Source organism: Aulonocara stuartgranti, assembly GCF_965226115.1.
Source record: "Aulonocara stuartgranti genome assembly, chromosome: 3".
NCBI classification, from domain to species: Eukaryota; Metazoa; Chordata; class Actinopteri; order Cichliformes; family Cichlidae; genus Aulonocara; species Aulonocara stuartgranti.
The window spans coordinates 44,507,849-44,529,197 of NC_138941.1; the positions used below are offsets into that span (position 1 = coordinate 44,507,849).

General features: G+C 40.0%; 2 protein-coding genes across 4 annotated transcripts; both read left to right on the forward strand.

The window, feature by feature from the left end:
• Positions 1-810: 810 nt before the first annotated feature.
• Positions 811-6,064, forward strand: LOC309701955 (tripartite motif-containing protein 16-like). 3 transcript variants are annotated; one of them, XM_082526308.1, is made up of 8 exons: positions 811-1,119; positions 1,417-1,694; positions 2,839-3,213; positions 3,311-3,406; positions 3,684-3,917; positions 4,467-4,629; positions 4,730-4,789; positions 4,887-6,064. In XM_082526308.1, exons 2-8 carry the CDS (start codon positions 1,455-1,457, stop codon positions 5,411-5,413), a joined length of 1,695 nt encoding a protein of 564 aa, XP_082382434.1. In that variant the 5' UTR covers positions 811-1,119; positions 1,417-1,454; the 3' UTR covers positions 5,414-6,064. The 3 variants fall into 3 exon arrangements, with proteins under 3 accessions (XP_082382434.1, XP_082382435.1, XP_082382436.1); XM_082526309.1 differs by having other exon boundaries at positions 811-1,043; XM_082526310.1 differs by lacking the exon at positions 811-1,119 and adding an exon at positions 1,126-1,278.
• An 874-nt stretch (positions 6,065-6,938) lies between these two features.
• Positions 6,939-21,094, forward strand: LOC309701953 (uncharacterized protein). The gene is made up of 7 exons (XM_082526305.1): positions 6,939-7,246; positions 8,052-8,185; positions 15,867-17,006; positions 17,095-17,331; positions 17,430-17,654; positions 17,935-17,998; positions 18,584-21,094. The coding sequence occupies exons 1-7, from the start codon at positions 7,069-7,071 to the stop codon at positions 19,654-19,656; spliced, it is 3,051 nt and encodes a 1,016-aa protein (XP_082382431.1). The 5' UTR covers positions 6,939-7,068; the 3' UTR covers positions 19,657-21,094.
• Positions 21,095-21,349: the final 255 nt, after the last annotated feature.

The window sequence follows — 21,349 nt, forward strand, 5'->3', positions numbered from 1 at the left end:
AACAAACAGATGAGATCAAGAAAGTTCACCATTGATGCTACATGAGAAACATCATTTCTACTTAAGAAAACTCTTCAACTCTTGATTGAATTTACTGAGATGGCTCATCTCAACAGGCAGCAAAGGACGTGTGATCTACTTGTTGTTCGTCTGAACAGATTTTGTGTCAAGTCATTTTTATTAAATGTTTTGATGTTATGTTAGCTGTTTGACATATACGTGTTATTCCGCAGTTTTATTTTATTTTTTGTAAAAAATGTAGACACTAATCATTAAATGTTACAATTAAACTAAATAACCTTGTTTTTTGTTTGTTTTTGTAAATATAGTAGAAGTTTGAAAGATTTCTGTGAAACAGTGACAGAGACAATCCCTGCACAATACTTATGATCAGCACGTTTTGGAGAAATCCCTGCACAAACAAGAGAGAAGGTATTGAGACCGTTGCAGACAGCAGGATGTGACTGTGGTGATCAATGTGCTTCAGCAACATTCGTGTTGCTCACAATAAATCAATTTATAAAGTAAAACATACAGAGAAAAGTCTGCGTGTTTGATGACATAACCACACAGATTTCCAGCTGTTTTTAAGGCTCTTTACAATCCACAGCAAAAATAATAATGAGAGAGATGGTGTTTTCTTTCGAGCATGTGTAATAAATAGAAGCGGTAGTATCAAATAAATAATTAAACAATTGCGGAGACCACCCCAAATGTCTCTGGCATGCGTCGAAGCAGCAGGTACCCATTACCTCGTTTAGTCGTAGTCACGTGACCTGGGTATTTAGCCCCGCACTTCGGAGGAGTGTTTTAATAAGATGGCAGTAATGCAACAGTTTTGGATACAAGCTGCCGTTAAACTCGACTGAAGAAGAGCGTTTTAATACGTCTGTATCGACTTTTGTTTTGGTTAGTACGCCCAGCTTTGCGGACCAACTTCTTTGTGGTCTGATGCTGCTGCGCCACCTCCACCCTTGTTACGCATGACACGTAGCACCAATCAGTGTTGAGACCCCGGATTGTTTGCCGCGCTTGGCTCACAGGTGAATTGATTACAGTGTTTCTTAGATAAGGTGCGACTATTTGCGGTTCCTGTCAATGGACTGCGCTTTTGATTTGGTGGGTCTCATATTACAGACAGTGTATTAGTAGAGCATGTACTGAAGAGGGTTAGGGCCACCAGGGGAAAAAAAAAATGTGACTGGTTCTGCAACCCAATTTGTCTCCTTGTTAAATGTTGAGTGTCCGTCCAGTTCACGTGGTCTGTTGCCGAGCCTGGTATTTTTATTTTCTGTACAAGTTTTCGTAATCTGCAGTTTATCGGTGGCATCTGCTAGTTCGTAACTCCCACAGTATATAAATTGTACAGTAATGATGAATCGGAAACGCTAAGATTTTAAACCTCCGCTTTTTCAGAGAAAACGAGAAGTGTTCTTCACGTGGGTTTCATCCAAATGGCAGAGAAGTGGCAGCCGCAGTGTGGCGTCGAGTTGGAGCCGAATCAGTTTTACTGCTCGGTATGTCTGGACCTGCTCAAAGATCCCGTCACCATCCAGTGTGGACACACTTACTGCAGAAGCTGTATCGAGGGGTGCTGGGACCAGGAAAAGGAGAAGGGAACGTACAGCTGTCCTCAGTGTAGGGAGGCCTTCAGCCCAAGGCCTGTCCTCGGGAGGAACAACATGCTGGCTGAGGTGATGCATCCACGGTGCTGCTTTTGAAAATAAATAAAAATAAATAAAATGACAATAAAACGTAGCAAGTTAACTAAAGTTCAGATACTCGGAGCTCAGAGAAATACTTAATGAGAAATATTTTTCTTTTTCTAAATTATTCTTTCTGATATTATCGTTATCCAATTTCTAGTTTGTTTTCATTTACAACATTTATAAACAGATTTTCATTAATGGTGTGGTGGTTTGCTTGGTTTGATTCTAGTCTGAGACACATCCCTTTGGGTTGAGTCAGGAAGGGCAGCTGGTATAAGTGAGTACAGTGAACTCATTGTTATGTTTAAGAAACCAGTTTGAGATGATTTGAGCTTTGAGATGGTGTGTTAGCCTGCTGGAAGTAGCCATCAGTAGATGACATGCTGCGGTCATAAAAGGATGGACATGGTAGGCAACAATACTTTGGTAGACTGTGGTGTTTGGACTGGGGGAGGCAAAGTGTGCTAGAGGATATCGCCTCTACAGCATTCTAACACAAACCGGAACTGATGCAAAGCAGGATGGATCCATGCTCTTATATTGTTCATGCCAAAGTTGCAGGAGAAATGTGTTCTTCAGAACCAGCGACAATCTTCTTCAGTAGTCTAATTTTAGTGAGCGTGTGTGAATTCTGGCCTGAGTTGTGTGTTCTTTGCTGTGGAAGTGGCTGTTGCAGATCATCTGCTCAGTTTGAAGTTCAGCAGGTGATCTTGACCATGTATACATGCCTAAACGCAGCGAGTTGCTGCCATGTGTTTAGTTGATTAGATATTTGTGTTGAAACAAGCAGATGAACAGATGCACCTCATAAAGTGTCCAGTAATCATAATTTTATATTTTCTTTGGCATGTCATTAGATTTTCTTGTGGGTGTTTGCATTGTCTGCTCTTGTTACCCCTAAAATATTTAAATGAATTATATTATCATCATAGCACATGCTTTCTAAATGATAGTCCATCCATCCGTCTTCATCCGCTTTGTCCGGGGCCGGGTCGCGGGGGCAGCAGCCTAAGCAAAGACAGCACTATCTAAATGATAGTGCTGTCTTAAAATAAATAACACATTTTTCTATAGTTTCGATTCTGTTTGTTGTGCAAAACCTTTGACCGCTTTTATCTGATCACTGTAGGTTGTAGAGAAGCTGAAGAGGACAGTAACCCAACAGGCCCGTCCAGCTTCTTCTCTTGCTCCTGCAGGACCAACAGACATTGCCTGTGATTTCTGTTGTGGGACCAAAAGAAACAAAGCCAGCATGTCTTGCCTGACCTGCTTGGCATCGTACTGTCCTGCTCATCTTGAGCCTCACCACAGTTTTCCTGTGCTGAAGCTTCACCAGCTGGTGTCTGCTACAGTGCCACTTAAGGAAAAAATATGTGCGAAGCACAACAAGCTGATGGAGGTTTACTGTAAGACTGATCGAAGGTGTATCTGCTATTTGTGCACCTTGGACGATCACAGGCGCCACTCAACAGTGTCAGCTGCAGCAGAAAGGGCTGATAAACAGGTAGAGACAAAAAGCCAATGTAAATCTGGAGAGTGGTTGAATTTGACTCCTGTGACTGAAATATTCACAATGACACATTCGTGGTTGCTTCTTACAGGTAAAACTTGGTGAGATCCAGAGTGCAGTCAAGCGGAGATTCCAGGAGAGACAAGAGGAGCTGAATGAGCTGGTCCAAGCTGTGAAGGACTTCGAGGTGTGGAAATAAGACTGGAAAACATGTTTCTGCTCTGACCACAGCAGTGTCTTTTGTACAGGTTCTGACATCTGGCAGTGAGAGCTGATAAGCATGACGGTCTGTAATTGCAACACGTATTCCTGCATTTTGGTGTATTTAATACACTGGTTATGTTTGTTTGAATTTATTTTATGTTCATATGTTTTTGCCAGGAACAAAGTGAATCTAGAAAACTTTCTGCTATGTTGTGCATCTATTGTAAATTGAACCTTCTTTATACATTATATATAAACAGATTTGGTGTCAGACTGCTGTGACGTCCAATGACAGGCTCTTTGACAAGCTGATCTCCTCCATCCAAAAACGACGTGCTTTAATGAAGGAGTTGATTGAAGCTCGGAGGAAAACTGCAATAGCTGAGGCAGAAGATCTGCAGATGCAGCTGAAGGAGGAGATAGCCACGCTGAGGAGAAGAGATGCTGATGTGGAGCAGGTTTCTCACACAGCTGACCATATTCATTTCATTCAGGTAAAAGTTGTGTTCTAGACCAACCAGTCTTTCTTTTTATAATTTTCACCTCGTACACATTTTATTATTTCAATTCAGAATCAATCAAGCATCTATAGCTGCAAGACACAAGTATTAGTAAAATGTGCTAGAGAATATTACACCCATGTTTCCATATTTTGGCTATATTATCTGTGAAACCAGCTGCCTGATTTGGACTTTGGGAATATTGTGTGCCTTTATATACGGAAAGATAAACATGTCAGGTTCCTATCTGCAACATGGCAGTTTCTGCAGGCCTCCAAATCTGTTAATTTGCAGAGCCATAGTGCAGGAGACGCCCCCACCCCAGATTTGAAGCACCTAGATCAAGTAGTTTTCAGTTAAAACTCCCAGAGAACAATGCTAGAAAGACTTCTAAAAACACTCTCACCTTGGCAGCAGGGACATGACACTTCCCATTAGGAAGTGTCATGTCCCTGGAATTGTTTTAATGAATGGAAACAGAATGTTCCATGTAACATGCAGTTAATATACTTTTTCTGTTCTGACTTGTCATTTTTCCTCTAGATCTTCAAGTCTCTCTCAATCTCATGTGAATCGCCAGACCTGCCAAGAGGCGCTGTTGTTCGTCCTAAACATTCGATGAAAACGGTGACTGACTATGTGTCTGACCTGGCAGATGACATGAAAAACCTTCAGCAGACCACATGGCCTGAGATCTCTGCTACAGGTGCGCATATATATATGTAAAGGTGCCTGAAGGAAATATTAAATAGTTGAATACAGTTCCTCTGTTTTCTATTTTTATATATATTTCTTTTCCCTGTTAGTGTCTGTTACAGATGTTGTGCTGCCACCTGTGCCAAAGACCAGGGGAGAGTTATTGCGCTGTAAGTAAAACCGTTAAGGCAGATCATTATATAAATGAAGTAATCACTTAATAAATACTAGAAGGCTGATGATATTCCTGGTTTGCTTGTCCATCAGATCACTGTCCTCTAACACTGGATCCCAACTCGGCCAACAAATACTTTGTCATTTCACGGCAATCAAAACGAGTGACGAGTGGCTGCTATGAGCATTTTCATTTATCTCACTCGGACAGGTTTGGAGGTGTGAAGCAGGTGCTGTGCAAAGAGGGTTTAACAGGGCGGTGCTATTGGGAGGTCAGTTGGAGTGGTGGCGCCTGGTCAGTGGCAGCGTCTTACAAAAACATCAGCCGGACATCATTCGACTCAGAATTTGGGAAGAATGACAAGTCCTGGTGTTTGGAGTGCTCTGCAAACGGATATACTTTCAGACATGACTCAGTAGCCAAGGCGGTGTCAGGTCCTCGTACCTCTCAGATTGGAGTGTACCTGGATTACAGGTCAGGTACTCTGTCGTTTTACAGCATCTCTGACACCATGACTCTGCTTCACAAAGTGTGCACAGTATTCACTCAGCCTCTCTATCCTGGCCTTGAGCTGAAGGAAGGAAGCTCTGGCTGTTATGCAGAAGTGAAGAAGTTGTGATGCCAACTTTTTCACCTCTACCATGTTGACTAATGTCTTTCAAGACCTAAAATAAGCAGTGAAGAAACCTGTGAGCACATTGAACTTGACACTTATTTGCTGAATGACTCGCACTGTTTGGCTGTTGAAAGGTGACCCAGGTGCTCCACTGTGACAAAGGACATTGAAATTATAAGGTTTTTTTTCCGCTCTAATTAATCTATTCTTAACAGGTGTTTGTTTTTTTTTTTTGTTTGTTTTTTTTAAATTGAGTTTAAATGGACTTTTTCACTTGCATGTACTTCATTGTTTTCTTTCCATTTTACTTCTTTAATTTCTGGGGGGGGGATAAAGTTGACAACATACTGCGCACAGGGCTTATTGTACTAATGATGAATGGGTTCAGATGAAGTCAGCTTTGCAGTCAGCTATAGCTACATTGATGCTGTATTGCACTATGACCAAAGTCTAGAAGATGGGAAAGCAGGATAAAGGTTAGTGTGGCTTTTGTGACACTTTTCCAAAGGTACTGCACTCATTTCTCTAAGGTTTGTCAAATTAATGGTCCTGTATTTTTAATTTAACTGTTTTTAGACTGCTTTCATAGGATTCCTTTCCTGTTTATCTGAGGTTGTGCTAAAAATCAATAAATAAAGATTGCCAATATTTAAACTGTTGTGAATGACTTGTTTGTCCATGATCTGTCAAATGTGTCTCTCATTAATGATATCCAGTCTTTTTGAGCCAAAGTATGTTCCTATCACAAGTTAGAAGCTGCAGTTTTGACAAAGTGACTTCATATACTCCCAAGTAAAGTGTCATGTTATATTAAAAATGTCTTCTTCAAAAGAGATCTGGTCTCGAGGCTGTCAGTAAGTGTAAAAAGCAGTTAGATATTTTAAGAGTCCAAAAAGAACTGTATTGGTTACAATGTAGGTGCAAACAGTCATTGCAAGATACTTTCAAAGCAGGTCACTTCTTTTATGCAACGCCTGTTGTTAATCCTCTTGACTAGTCGGTCAAAATAAGCAAAGATATAAGTCATAAAAAAATCACACGTCACTTTTCAGCAATGTATAATCTTCTACTGACAAAGGCAGGAGTACGCCTAGTACATGAGTACAAAGACATATGTCCCAAGGCTAGATTTGAATTGAACTCAAAGTCACATGTATTGAAAATATAGTTTTTTATAAAGCGAGACCATTATTGTTTTTCAAACATGTTGACATCTGCAGTGTAATCTATTTTGACATGTGCCATGTTATTATGTAAAACCTGCCACGTTTACCTCTGTCCGTGTCTTTTTAGTAGCCTGCTGTTAGTCTAATATTGGTAATGGCTCTTGTGAACAATCAGTATTCCAAAGTGTTCATAAGCAAAATCACTAATTACAGAGGCGGAGGCATTTATTAAAAAAAAAAAAACAAGACTTGGAAGAGGAAAACTCGTTTTAAGATGTTTACTGTGAGCTTTCTAACGTCTTGTAGACTGAGTTACTAAAAAGGAGTTATCACTGTTGTAAATTCATCATTGGGCGTGCGCTGTTGTTTGGTCATGTGACGCACAAACACGATTGTCGGAGGAAGCCATGCAGGATCATCACTCCTTTACTCCGATCCGAGCGTGCTGAGCTCTTACAAATCGCTGCTTATGTTTGGTTCAGTTACAGCGGGATGATGGCTGATCTTTACCAGCACCCGGTTTTCTTTGAGTGCGAGAGTCTTAAAAAAGAACATCTGACGAGATTACAAAATTATTTCCGTAATCGTCGCAAATCAGGCGGAGGAGATTGCGGACAACTGACGAGAGTGGACGCAAACGTCTACAGCGTGGTTTTCCAAAATAAAAAAGGTAAGTTTATCATGCCTTTTAAGATATCTAAATATTCTATATTTATTATTAAAATATATATTTTATATATATAATAAATAGATTTATTTATGCACGAAATATCTTATTTATTATTATTATTATCATTTCTCGGCTAAAATAGCCGTAACAGAAAGGTTTCAGCTGTTTAAGAAATATTACATTTTCACCGTTGAAGTACAGCTGTGGGTGGGAGTAGTGAGAAAGGAAACGTAAACCAAACGTTAGTCTGGAAACCGAAACTTGTTACGCAACGTTACGTTTCGTTTTCGGTGATCAGCAGCTGCCTCAATGCTGAGTTCAGGGAATTTGGGAAACTCTGATTTCCCACCGTCACATTTGAGCTCTTTCCTCTGTGAGTGGGCTGTTTAGAGGGAGAGAGCTACTATGAGATGACGATATTATTGCAAATACAGTTTTTTTTATTGTATTTTCTGTTTGAATGTGTTTTAGTAGATAAAGTGAAATGAGTTGCAAAGGCTTTAAAGCAGAAGTCAGCAATATATTGTGTTGGACATACTTCATATGTTCTATGTACTGATTTGGTAGCTTGTGAAGCTTGCACACAAGAATTTCACTCACATGTGCTGTACCAGTGCACCAGTAATGTGGTGTGACAACAAATTTGATTTGATTTTGATTTGACCACTGAATTATAGTTTCTACCAAACTGGCAGTGGGTGAAAAGAGGAGGAAAAAAAAAAACAAAGAAGGGCAAAGAAAACAAAAAGAAAGAGTTAAAGTTATATAATAAATTCAGTCTGTAATTTGAGATATCTGTCAACAGATCAGCAGAGAGTCCTTCAGAGATCAAAGCATGTTTTGGAGATTGAAGATTGTCGTTTGGTGTTCACTGTCCGAGAAAGTCTTCAAAATTCTACCTCCTCTCACTTCATGACCCCCACTTCCAATCCAGCAGAGGTAAATTTCATGTTTTTGTTTATCTAGGTTTTTAATAGTTTTATGCATCCATATGAAATGAACATTGTCCATTTTATTATAATATTAATGTAAGCAGGGGTTTGCTACAAATTGATAGCTGTTCTCATTTGCATGTCTTCCCAATCACAGACTCCTGAGCACATTCCTGCCTCGTCTCTTCTACCAAGCGATGACGGGTATGAACTACATGTTAATAATTATCTTAGTTACCTATATGTCCACATGCTCAGCAAGAACTTGAGAACATGCTTGCCTGTTTAGCCTGCTCTGCTGATCTTTACTGTGAGGAGGGGAGAGTTTTAGTCAGGAGGCTCTCTCAACCTGGTGCTGCAGATGAAGTTAGTGATTGGAAAGCTGAGGTAGACGCTCTCTTTGGTGGCTACTTTTGCCATTATGAGTTAAACCCTTACAAGGTTGAAGCTTTGGTTCAGTCCAGCAGCTCTCCTCAGACTGTGAGGTGAAAGTGTACACAGATGAGTCTGGGAAGAGTCTGAAGTAACTCTTGCTGCTGTGAAGGACTTTGGTAGTGTTAGAGGTTAAAGTCTGAGCCAAGTCATCCTGTTTGATAACAGAGTGGAGGCGGTGAGGGCCATACAGGAACCATGTGACAGGCTTCTTCAAGGGATAGATACACCTGATGAAGATACAGCAAGAGGAGCCACTGCCAGAGCTCCTGGAGGCAGAGTCCTCATGGAGGTTATTCAGGGACTAATCGAGAGCCAACAGGTGAAAAATGTTGCTGTAATTAAGATAAATCACAACTCACAATAAAACACATTTTCTAAACCCACTAAATCTCCTGCTCTTGTCCTAGGTGGATGCTTTGGTGTCTCCTATGGTTGGCCATAATCCTCACTCTACCCGTGTTGGAAATGCTTTATTTGCAGTAGCTGGACGCCAGCTGACCACAAGGTTTATAAAGGAAGCAGAAGATGAAACAATGCCTGGTGACTCAGTACTGCTGGAGGGCTTACCTGGACTTCAATGTAATGCAGTCTTCTTCCTCAATCTTGTTCGTTGGGACGGTGACCCAGACGGCGTGCCAGTCCAGGTGAGATAGTAAAGGAGGGATTTTATTATACTGCCTGTTTGTGAGGACACTTTTAATGGAGTCATTTGCCATAATCCAGTATTTTTACCCTCTATAGGTTCTTCGAATGGGCATCAGAAAGATCCTATCTTCCTGTGAGACAAAAGGATTCACATCTGTCTCTCTTCCCGTCATTGGTGCTGGGATTGCTCTGAAATTTCCTGACAGTGAAGTGAAGAGGGTGTTAACAGAGGAAATGCACATATTTGAACAGGAGCGAACAGGCATCACACCATTCCTGATCCGCATCGTCATTCACTTTGATGACGCGGAGACACTCAAGGTAATGGAAATATTTTTTTCCCTAAAAATCAACTACTGACAAATGCTGAGAGTTAAAGAATGCCACCATTCCTTATCTTAAACTCAGAATATAATAATCAAATATCTCACAATTGGAAAAGCTCATTTTCCTATATCAGTCGCCAGGAACAGTCTCATCTGACCCCAATATTTGGTTTATCCTTCATATTTTATTTTTCAAAGCAGCAAGGCTTCAGGAGGCTTCACAAACCTGATTTGACTTTAACTTGGAAACATACTGTATACACAATCATTAACCAATCAGCTATTGTTTCCTCTGCAATATATACAGTATATACAGAAATCATTACTAATGCTGGAAATTTGTTGTCTTTGCAGACATTTGGCTCTGTCCAAAATAAACAATTCACTGAAGATGTTCAAAATAAAGACCAAGATCAAGGTAGGTGTAGAAAATATCCACAGATAAGAATCCAGACAGTGCTTTTTAAACATAAATAATAATTTGATTCTTTTTGTTAAAAAAAAATCTTTTAAAAAAGAGACCATAATAAAACATCAACAGGAAATTACAACATCTGATGTAGAATATAAAAAACATTCAGTCCATCAAATGATACTAAATAGACAGCCTTTGGACAACAGCTCAAACACCCAGTATTTTGGAGGATTCAGACAGTCTTGCATTAACCCTCCAAAAACTGACCAAAAGCTTCACCTAACAGCAAACAATGTTCTCCTCTTATCATTTAGTATTCAGGTCTCATATTATCCTTTCTGATACCGACACATCTGTTCACACACCAACGTTGGCTGCTTTTGACCACTTCTGACCACTTTGAATGAAGTAGTCAACAACCTGAAACCCACAAGTTGTACTCTGGATATTGCTCCATCTCGCTGACTGAAATATGTTTTTGACACTGTGGGTATGAGTTTGGTTTCTATTATCAATAGCAGTCTTCAGTTTGGGTATGTCCCTGTTGACTTTAAATATGCTGTGGTGGAACCTATTGTTAAAAAGCAAAACCTGGATTCACCAGTTTTATCCAACTACAGACCAATTTCTAAATTACCTTTTCTTTTTAAACTCCTGGAGAAAGTTGTCATTCTTCAGCTCCAGACCTTTCTAGATAAAAAGGGCATTAGTGAAGTATTTCAGTATGGTTTTAAAGCGCACCACAGCACTGAAACTGCTCTTTTAAAAGTTTGTAATGACTTTTTAACTTTTACACACTTGGGAGATTCTGCCATTTTATTACTATTAAACCTCAGTGCTGCCTTTGATGCTGTAGCTCATAGGATTCTTATCTCTCGGTTTGAACGTTGTGTCGGAATCAAAGAGACTGCATTGGAAAAGTTTAAATCTTACCTGTCCAACTGAAGCTTTTCTGTCAGATCAGGGGATACATCACCCTCATAAACCTCACTTTCTTGTGGGGTCCCCCAGGGGTCCATTCTTGGCCCAGCCCTTTTTTTGAATTTACATGCTCCCTATGGGCTCAACCTAAAAACAAACAAACAAACAAAAAAAAAAAACATGGCATCACATTTGACTGTTATGTAGACAAAAAAAATTTACCTGCCACTGAAACATAAATCTGTGAGTCCTCCAAAGGTTCTACTAGATTGTTTGGAGGATGTTAACGCATGGATGGCTTTAAACTTTCTTAATTAAAAGGAACAGAAAAGAGAGGTTATTGTGTTTGCTCCCTGTCACCACTACGACTTTGGCTCTTGATTAAAAAAACCCTTTGCGAGGAACTTAGGAGTGATTTTTGACTATCTATCTGTTTATCAATCTAACGCTTGATAAAACAGATCAATGCTGTAATCAAAACTATTTTTTTTCATCTCCGGCTACTTAAAAAAGTGAAGCCATTTTTCCATTTCAGAGACTTTTGTAATAGTCTTTATTCAGGATTCAGTCTGTAATTAGTTAGCCGAGTGCAGCTGGTCCAAAACGCTACAACACAGTTACTAACTGGCACGCACTGTTTACCTAAAAATGCAGCCAAGGCATTTTTTAAAATAAACATTTCAAACTATTTACAGAACAATCAGCTGTTCTGCATCAAATTTGATGCCACACAAATTATTTGTGCCGCTCCAAAAAATAATTTCTGTCCACTATGAGATAAAGGAGAACAACAGCCTGATACCTGCAGGCCTGACAACAGGAGCTGTATCACTCCTGTAACACCTGTAACATTCAGCAGTCACCTCATTGTTCTGACACACACAACAAAACTATTGACTACACTACACACTAACTACACAAGATTTGCGCTAAACATCGCAAATTTCTCACATCTCAAAACACCGCCGTCACTCCTAAAACTCCCCCCCTCCCTAAACAACTAATTGCCATGTTGCCATATCATTTTTGATTGGTCGACATGGTACATTTTTTCCACCAATAGGAAAGGCTGGAGGGGCGGGAGGTTTGTTTTTGCTCACAGGCGGAGAGCGCTTTCGAGCGTTTTCCTTATAAAACACCATTTTACCGTTTCTTCCCACAGTAAATATAAACAACGACAGTATTCAGGAAGAAAACCAAACACTGCATATATTTTTTATCATAACTCTGGTTTTACGTGGCCTATCAACACAATTTAAAAACTGGTATAAAGTCTTTTTCCGTCAGTTGTTCCGTCTGTCCTGCTCATATCTCCAATGGTTGTACACGTTGTCATTAACGTGGCTTCACTCATCATCAGCCACGCCGCTTTGCTCGCTAAAACACTGGTGTCGGCACATAAGGACGCTGTCATAGCCTGTCAATGACGTTGATTAGCTGCGTATATACGAATGTGAATCGCATCATTGGCTGGACTATGGGATAAGGTGCCATCGTTCTAATCCCATACGGGAGCAGCCAGTCACTTACTAACAGGGCAAAACAGAATTGTTAAAGTATTAATTTTAATTTCAATTCAGGTTAGATTTTTTTTTCTGTGCGCAAAGACCGTGCCAGCAGTGCGCAATTGCGCACGTGCGCAGTTTAGAGGGAACATTGATCATGACCTCTCAGACATCAGACACTTTCAAAACCTTTTTTAAAAAAAAAACAGTTTTATACTTGGCTTTTAAATCAGAATGAGTTTGTACTACTTTTATTTGCCTTATTTCTTCCTGAAGTCTTCTAAATTAAGGTTTTTTTTTTCTTAAATTGCATCACATCTTCCTACTTTTATATCTTTTGATTGTTTTAAATTTGCAGCACTTCGGTCTCAGTTGTTGTTTTTACATGTGCTATATGAAGAAGTTTGACTTTGACTGTTGATTCTGTTTTAAACCTGAAACCCTGACCAAAAAGTATTTCGAAGGCAGCAAAAGTAAGAAACAAATGTACTTAACAGAGTGACTGTTCTCCTCTAGAGTCAACAACAATGAGGTTGGTCCTGCTGGGAAAAACTGGATCTGGGAAAAGTGATTTGGGTAACACCATTCTTGGAGAGGAGCTCTTTGCCACCTACCCCTCTCCAAACTCTGGGACAATGAAATGCCAAACAGAAACCAAAACAGTCAGTGGAAGAAGCATCACTCTGATCGACACCCCTGGTTTCTTTGACACGGGAAGGTCTGAGGAAGATCTGAAGCCTGAGATAATGAGCTGTATGACAGAGTGTGCTCCTGGGCCTCATGCTTTTCTCATTGTGCTCACTGCTGCATCCCTCTGCAAGATATCTCACTATTTTTGACTTTTCTGAGCCTGTCAAGTCCTTCTTTTGACCCATTTTGCCAAAGGAAAGGACGTTGCCTAATAATTATGCACACCTGATATAGGGTGTTGATGTCATTAGACCACACCCCTTCTCATTACAGCTATGCACATCACCTAATATGCTTAATTGGTAGTAGGCTTTCGAGCCTATACAGCTTGGAGTAAGATCTATCTATCTATCTATCTATCTATCTATCTATCTATCTATCTATCTATCTATCTATCTATCTATCTATCTATCTATCTATCTATCTATCTATCTATCTATCTATCTATCTATCTCAGAATCAGAATCAGAATCGTGTTTATTGGCCAAGTATATGTGCAGACACATACAGGGAATTTGGTTCCGGTAGATGGTGGCTCTCAAGCACAGCAATGTAAATCTCACACACACAAGTGTCTATATATACACATTACACATACATACACAAAGCTATGTAAACCAACTATAAATAACGAATCTAAACTTATATACATAAAATACAGAAATGAATGAGGTGGAATGAATACTACAAAATGTACATAAGGTGCAGTTGCAGTCTGGCAGTGGGAGCAGTGTGACAGGTCAACTGTTAAGAAGGGAGATGGTGAGGGGAAAGAAACTGTTCCTGTGTCGGGTGGTCCTGGTCTGCAGGCTTCTGTACCGTCTGCCAGAGGGCAGCAGATCAAAAAGTCTGTGTGCAGGGTGTGAGGGGTCTGCAATGATTTTCCCTGCCCGTTTCCTGGTTCTTGAGAGGTACAGATCCTGGATGGAGGGCAGGGGGGCGCTGATGATCCTTTCTGCTGCCCGTACAGTCCGCTGCAGTCTGCTCCTGTCCTGTTTAGTGGCTGCTCCATACCAGACTGTGATGGAGGAGCACAGGACAGACTCAATGACCGCAGTGTAGAACTGGATCAGCAGCTCCTGTGGGAGACTGTACTTCCCCAGTTGTCTCAGGAAGTACATCCTCTGCTGGGTCTTTTTGAGGATGGAGTTGATGTTGGTCTCCCACTTCAGGTCCTGGGAGATGGTTGTACCCAGGAACTTGAAGGTCTTCACAGTTGACACAGGGCTGTCTGATATGGTGAGGGGGAGCAGAGTTGAGGGATGTCTCCTGAAGTCCACTGTCATCTCTACAGTCTTAAGAGTGTTCAGCTCCAGATTGTGCTGACTGCACCAGAGTACCAGCCGCTCAACTTCCTGCCGGTATGCAGACTCATCACCATCTTGAATGAGGCCAATGACAGTGGTGTCATCTGCAAACTTTAGGAGTTTGACAGCAGAGTTATTGGAGGTGCAGTCATTAGTGTAGAGGGAGAACAGTAGTGGTGAGAGGACACATCCTTGAGGGGCACCAATACTGAGGGACCGGGTTTCAGAGGTGATCTCCCCCAGCCTCACTTGTTGCTTTCTGTCTGTCAGGAAGCTGGTGATCCACTGACAGGTAGCTGGTGACACGCTGAGCTGGGAGAGTTTGGAGGAAAGAAGTTCAGGCACGATGGTGTTAAAAGCCGAACTAAAGTCCACAAACAGGACCCTGGCATAAGTTCCCGGGCGGTCAAGGTGTTGCAGGATGTAATGCAGCCCCATGTTCACTGCACTGCATCTATCTATCTATCTAATTATTTTACTGTATATTTTACAGTTTTGTACTGTTCTTCTAAAATATCACTAAATCTACATAAATAGGCTGTGATTTTACATTTCAAATGTAAATTAAAGTAAAATCACTGTAAATGCAATAAAACATAATTTTCTTGTTTTTTAAATGTATTTGTCTGTAAATATGCATATTTAGATTGTTAAAATACATTCACAAATCTATCATAATTTCACAAATATTTGTCCGTTATTTGAAAGAAACTGTTAAATTCAAATGTAATGCTATGGAAAAATATATAAAATTATTCTTATGAACTTTTTTTTTTTTACATCAAATAATAATTATTATTATTGTTATTTAGGGCGATCGTGGCTCAAGCATTGGCAGATTGCCTTGTAATCAGAAGGTTGCCGGTTCGAGCCCCGGCTCGGACACTCTCGGTTGTTGTGTCTTTGGGCAAGACACTTCACCTACCACCTACTGGTGATGGCCAGAAGGGAATTGTAAAGCACTTTGAGGGTCTCAAAAAGCACTATATGAATGCAGTCCATTATTATTTAAACCAACTGGTAACTTTATATTTCTGTACATTTAAGTATTATTATTCATATTGCCGCATTCATTGACCTTGTTTATAGGTAATTTTATTGTTTGATCATGTTAAAATGGACCTAATTTAATGTTTAAAAGCACTTGAAAAAGGCAAAATCCCATGTATAATTAGGGCAACAAACTGTTTTGTCATTACTGAAAATAACCGTATTTTTATGAGAAAGTTATTTTCTGTTATTATTTTGGCGCCCCAGCTGCCGGAATATTACAGTTTGTTTAGTTTTGGGTTTTTTTACGGTGTGTGTGTGTGTGTGTGTATATATATATATATATATATATATATATATATATATATATATATATATATATATATATATAAGGTAAGGTGGTCTTTGTTGCCGATTGATACCTCCTCTCATTTGCATTTCTTCCCAATCACAGACTCCTGAGAACATTGCTGCCTCGTCTCTTCCACCAAGCGATGAAGAGTATGAACTACATGTTGATAATTATCTCCTTCGTTACCTGAAAGAATGTCCACATGCTCAGCAAGAACTTGAGAACATGCTTGCCTGTTTAGCCTGCTCTGCTGATCTTTACTGTGAGGAGGGGAGAGTTTTAGTCAGGAGGCGAGCTCAACCTGGTGCTGCAGATGAAGTTAGTGATTGGAAAGCTGAGGTAGACGCTCTCTTTGGTGGCTACTTTTGCCATCATGAGGTAAACCCTGACAAAGTTGAAGCTTTGGTTCAGTCCAGCAGCTCTTGTCAGACTGCAGGTGAGGTGAAGGTGTACACAGATGAGTCTGGGATGGCTGTTGTTGTTGGAGAACTGTCTCTGGTTCATGACAGGTTGTTAGACATTGAGCAACCTTCAAGTTTACGTGACGATATGGCATCTCTGAGTTTAAGAGAGGAAAGCACAACCATTGCTAGCTACAGCCTTTGTGATGGGCTCCAGGTGTTTGTGTGTCAGGGTGACATCACCAAGCAACACGCTGATGCTCTGGTAAATGCAGCCAATCAGGACTTGGAGCACTCTGCAGGTGTTGCTGCTGCACTGAGTCGAGCTGGTGGTCCTGAAATACAGAGAGAGAGTGATGAATTAGTGAAGTGTTTTGGGAAAATTCCCATAGGAGAAACAGTAGTGACCACAGGGGGTAACTTAAAGTGCAAGAAACTGCTTCATGCAGTTGGGCCTGTAGGTGGAAAAGCAAGTGACAGAGATAAGATGTTACTGGAGAAAACTGTGCATTGTGCTTTAAAGTTTTCAGAAATAATGGAGTTTCAGTCCATAGCCATTCCTTGTATCAGCTCAGGTGTGTCTGGGGTTCCTCTCACTGTGTGCACTGAGGCAACTGTTGCTGCTGTGAAGGACTTTGGCAGTGTGGGAGGTCGAAGTTTGAGGAAAATCATCCTGATTGATAACAAAGAGGAGGCAGTGAGGGCCATGCAGGAAGCATGTGACAGGCTTCTCCAAGGGATAGATGCACCTGATGAAGATACAGCAAGAGGAGCCACTGCCAGAGCTCCTGGAGGCAGAGTCCACATGGAGGTTATTCAGGGATCGATCGAGAGCCAACAGGTGAGAAATGTTGCTGTAATTAAAATAAACAACACCTTGCAATAAAACACATTTTCTAAGCTCACCAAATCTCCTGCTCTTCTCCTAGGTGGATGCTTTGGTGTCTCCTATGGTTGGCCATGATCCTCTCTCTACCCGTGTTGGAAATGCTTTGTTTGAAGTAGCTGGACCACAGCTGACCACAAGGTTTAGAAAGGAAGCAGAAGATGAAACAATGCCTGGTGACTCAGTACTGCTGGAGGGCTTACCTGGACTTCAGTCTAATGCAGTCTTCTTCCTCAATCTTGTTCCCTGGGATGGTGACCCAGAGGGTGTTGCAGTCCAGGTGAGATAGTAAAGGAGGGATTTTATTAGTCTGCCTGTTTGTGAGGACATTTTTTAATGAAGCCATTTGTCTTAATCCAATATTGTTATGTTCTATAGGTTCTTCGAATGAGCATCAACACAATCCTATCTTCTTGTGAGAAGAAAGGATTCAGATCTGTCGCTCTTCCCGTCCTCGGTGCTGGGATGGCCCTGCAGTTTCCTGTCAGTGAAGTGGAGAGAGTGTTAATGGAGGAAGTTTATGTATTTGAAGAGGAGCGAGCAGGCATCACACCATTTCTGATCCGCATCGTCATTCACCCCGATGATGAGGAGACACACGAGGTTATGACATAGCACTTTTCCCTAAAAATCAACTATTGACAATTACGACGCTGAGAGTTGAAGAATGCCACCAACACCAAACTCTTATATTGATTTGTGCTTAAAAAAAGAAACTCTGAATATAGTAATCAAATATGTTCCAATAGTAAGCTCATTTACCATCTCATTTGCCAATATCAGTCAGCAGGGACAGTCTCATCTGACCCCAGTGTAATTCTTATGTGTAATAATATACTGTACAGAAATTGTTACTAATGCTGTTAATTTGTTGTCTTTACAGACATTTGGCTCTGTCCAAAATGGCAAATTCACTGAAGATTTTCACCACAAAGACCCAGACCAAGGTGAGTGTAGGAAAATATATACAACTAAGAATCAAAACTGGTTTTTTTTTTATCTGTTTTTTCTTTTCTTTTCGGGCACCTAAAAATCTCGAGTTAAAAAAGAGACAACATCTAAAACATCAACAGGGAATTACTACATCAGTTAGAGAATATAAAAGACATTCAGTCCATCACAGTGTACAAAATACACAGCATTTGGACAACAGCTCAAATACCTGAAAGTTTGGAGGATTCAGACAACCCTCCAAAGACTGAACAAAAGCTTGACCTAATTATCATTTAATGTTCAGGTCTCATATTATCCCTCCTGCTACAGACCCATCTGTTCTCATACCAACAGTGACAGTGGTCAACAACCTGAAACCCACAAGTTGTACTCTGGATATTTATAATAACCGACCAAAAGCTTGGCCTAATAGCAAACTGCATTCTCCTCTTATTCTTTAGTATTGACTCTGTGTCTGACTAAGCCTATACTGTAAAATCTGCTTCCTATTTTAAACCTCAAACCATGACCAAAAAATATTTCAAAGGCAGCAAAAGTAAGAAACAAATGTACTTAACAGAGTCAACTTTCTCCTCTAGATTCAACAACGATGAGGTTGGTCCTGCTGGGAAAAACTGGATCTGGGAAAAGTCACCTGGGTAACACCATTTTTGGAGAGGAGCTCTTTGCCACTTATGCCTCTCCAAACTCTGGAACAATGAAATGCCAAACAGAAACCAAAACAGTCAATGGAAGAAGCATCACTCTGATCGACACCCCTGGTTTCTTTGACACAGGAAGGTCTGAGGAAGATCTGAAGCCTGAGATAATGAGCTGTATGACAGAGTGTGCTCCTGGGCCTCATGCTTTTCTCATTGTGCTTCGAGTGGATAAATTCACAGAGCACGAGCAGGCTGTCATTGCTAAGATATGTCAGTGTTTCTCAGATGAAGCTCTAAAATATGCTGTCGTTGTTTTCACTCACGGTGAACAGCTTGACAAAAAATTTAAAATTGAAGATTTTGTCAGTGAGAACAAAAATCTGAGTGATCTGGTGTCAAAGTGTGATGGTCGGTGTCACGTCTTTGATAACAAACACTGGAACAACAACCAGCCAAACAACTACAGGAGCAACCAGTTTCAGCTGGAGGAGTTGCTGAAATCAATAGAAAAAATGGTGGCAGAAAGAAACGGAGGTTACTACACAAATAAAATGCTGCAACATTTGGAGACAGTAATACGAGAACAGGTAGAGCACATTAGGCACTCAATGCCAGATAAAACCCCAGAAGAGATCAGAAAGCAGGCTAAAACTAATGTGAGGAGTAGGTTTCTGATCCAAATGGCAGGGACTGGAACAGGAGCCTTGCTCGGTGCTTTTTTCGGTGTAGTAACATTGGCTGAATTTGCTATCAAAGCTGTGAAGAACCCACAATTGATGAATGTCACAACAAAGCTTTCCAGATTTGTGCCAGCTGCACAACAACAGAATGCATTAGTAGCTGCTGGAGCAGTAGGCTTGGTTGGAGCAGCAACTGCAGGAGGAATAATGGGAGGTGTAATTGGAAATGAAGCAGCTAAAGATTCAGAGTCACTTTCAGAAGCTGTACAGAAAGCATATAAGGCTGTACAGGAGGAAAGAAAATCTCTTACTCATGTAAGATTTTCATAATAACCAGGTACAGTAGTCCCTCGTTTATCGCGGGAGTTACGTTAAAAAAATAATAATAGCCAACTTAAATTTTTTACAGTTATTATAGATGTTTTAAGGCTGTAAAACCCATCACTACATACTTTATACACTTTTCTTGTTGTGTTTGACATTTTTGTGTTTGTTGGGAGAAAACTTACAAACACACAGGACAGCTCTTCAGAGTCACGCTGCTAGTGATCGAAGATTTATGTAGATTTGACTACCTGAACTCATTCTGTACTGTACAGGAGACACGGCACGAGATTGATTGGCAGTGGTCTACAGGACGCAGAACACAATGCATTGTTAAAATTTAAAAAAAGAAAAAAAAGAAAGCCATAAAAGGCGTTGCACAAAATTAGTATTTATTTGAAATCTGGTTTTTGGCAAACTATCATATATTTAGTCAGCAGTTTCCCTCCTTCATGAAGGAGATTTTGTTCTTCAGCCACTTTAGCATTTTATCTACTAACATTTTGTTTTTTCTTACTTCCCTTTGGTGGTGGGAACATATTGTTTGGTGTATTTATGTTCAATAGGTTTGTGATCCATAAACAACTAAAACGTTGAGCTTAAAGATTCTCACAAGATCTATGAGTGGGATAGCTGTGTTTATGGGGTTGTTGCTTGAACTACCTAGTGCCTTGATTCACTGTGATCATAATTTTTCATACAGATGTGACTAAAGTGGACGAATGTTTGAGACCATGAAACACATCAAACTTTAAAAACAATAACAAAACACAACAACACACTTAAGATTGAAGAAATTAGGTTTTGTTTGATTTTTCCCTGATATTGTCAAATCTCTATTTTAACTTAATTGTAAAGTATCTAATAATAATAGAACTACCTGATATGTGTATGCTATATTGCTGATATGACTGACAGATCAAAGATGTCTTATTAAGCAATAAAAGCTATAATCTCTGACAAGGTTTCCCATTTCCCATGCCACGGTTTTGCTGTTGTAGTACTACACTTACATGTTGTGATCAACAAGAGACACTCTAAGAAAATGCTTTGATTCATGTGATGCCATTACCAGCATTAACATCAATTTTATTCATATAGTCCCAAATCACAACAGCAATCTCCTCATTGTGCTTTGTAAGGTAAAGACCCCACAATAATGCAGAGAAACCCCAACAATCAATGTGAGCAAACACATGGCAACGGTGGTTAGGAAAAGTTCACTTTTAACAGGAAAAAAGCTCCACAAAAACCCAGCTCAGGGAGAGGGCATCCATCTCCTGTGACCATTTAAGGGTTAGGAGAGGTAGACACCTATTAATAAGAGCCAGAGACTATTAATAGCTAATGATTAAATGCAGAAAGATGTATAAATTAGGGATGGCACAATACCACTTTTAATGTCTGATACCGATATCATAAATTTGAATATCTGCCGACACCGATATGAATCTGATGTAGTCTGTTTATGATCAATAAAAAAAATTACATTTATTTTGCTGAATGTTGTAAAAGTTCATACTAAACAAAACACTAAACACTATTATACTTGTATTAAAAAATAAACTGCACCCAAAATATTTTACAGTTCAACATTATTAATCTTTTTATTTGAACTTTTAGCAGAACTTTAAATGTAAATATTTAAAGTAATATTCAAAAGTAATTTAAAATGTGATTTTATGCAGATTTCAAAAAC

Excerpts from the sequence above, each read along its gene's own strand:
- LOC309701955 (XM_082526308.1), top strand. The coding sequence starts at position 1,455 with ATGGCAGAGAAGTGGCAGCCGCAGTGTGGCGTCGAGTTGGAGCCGAAT. Across the intron at positions 3,214-3,310 it reads CAGAAAGGGCTGATAAACAG|GTAAAACTTGGTGAGATCCA; the intron begins GTAGAGACAAAA and ends TGCTTCTTACAG. Across the intron at positions 4,630-4,729 it reads GCCTGAGATCTCTGCTACAG|TGTCTGTTACAGATGTTGTG; the intron begins GTGCGCATATAT and ends TTTCCCTGTTAG.
- LOC309701953 (XM_082526305.1), top strand. The coding sequence starts at position 7,069 with ATGATGGCTGATCTTTACCAGCACCCGGTTTTCTTTGAGTGCGAGAGT. Across the intron at positions 7,247-8,051 it reads GGTTTTCCAAAATAAAAAAG|ATCAGCAGAGAGTCCTTCAG; the intron begins GTAAGTTTATCA and ends ATCTGTCAACAG. Across the intron at positions 17,007-17,094 it reads GATCGATCGAGAGCCAACAG|GTGGATGCTTTGGTGTCTCC; the intron begins GTGAGAAATGTT and ends CTCTTCTCCTAG.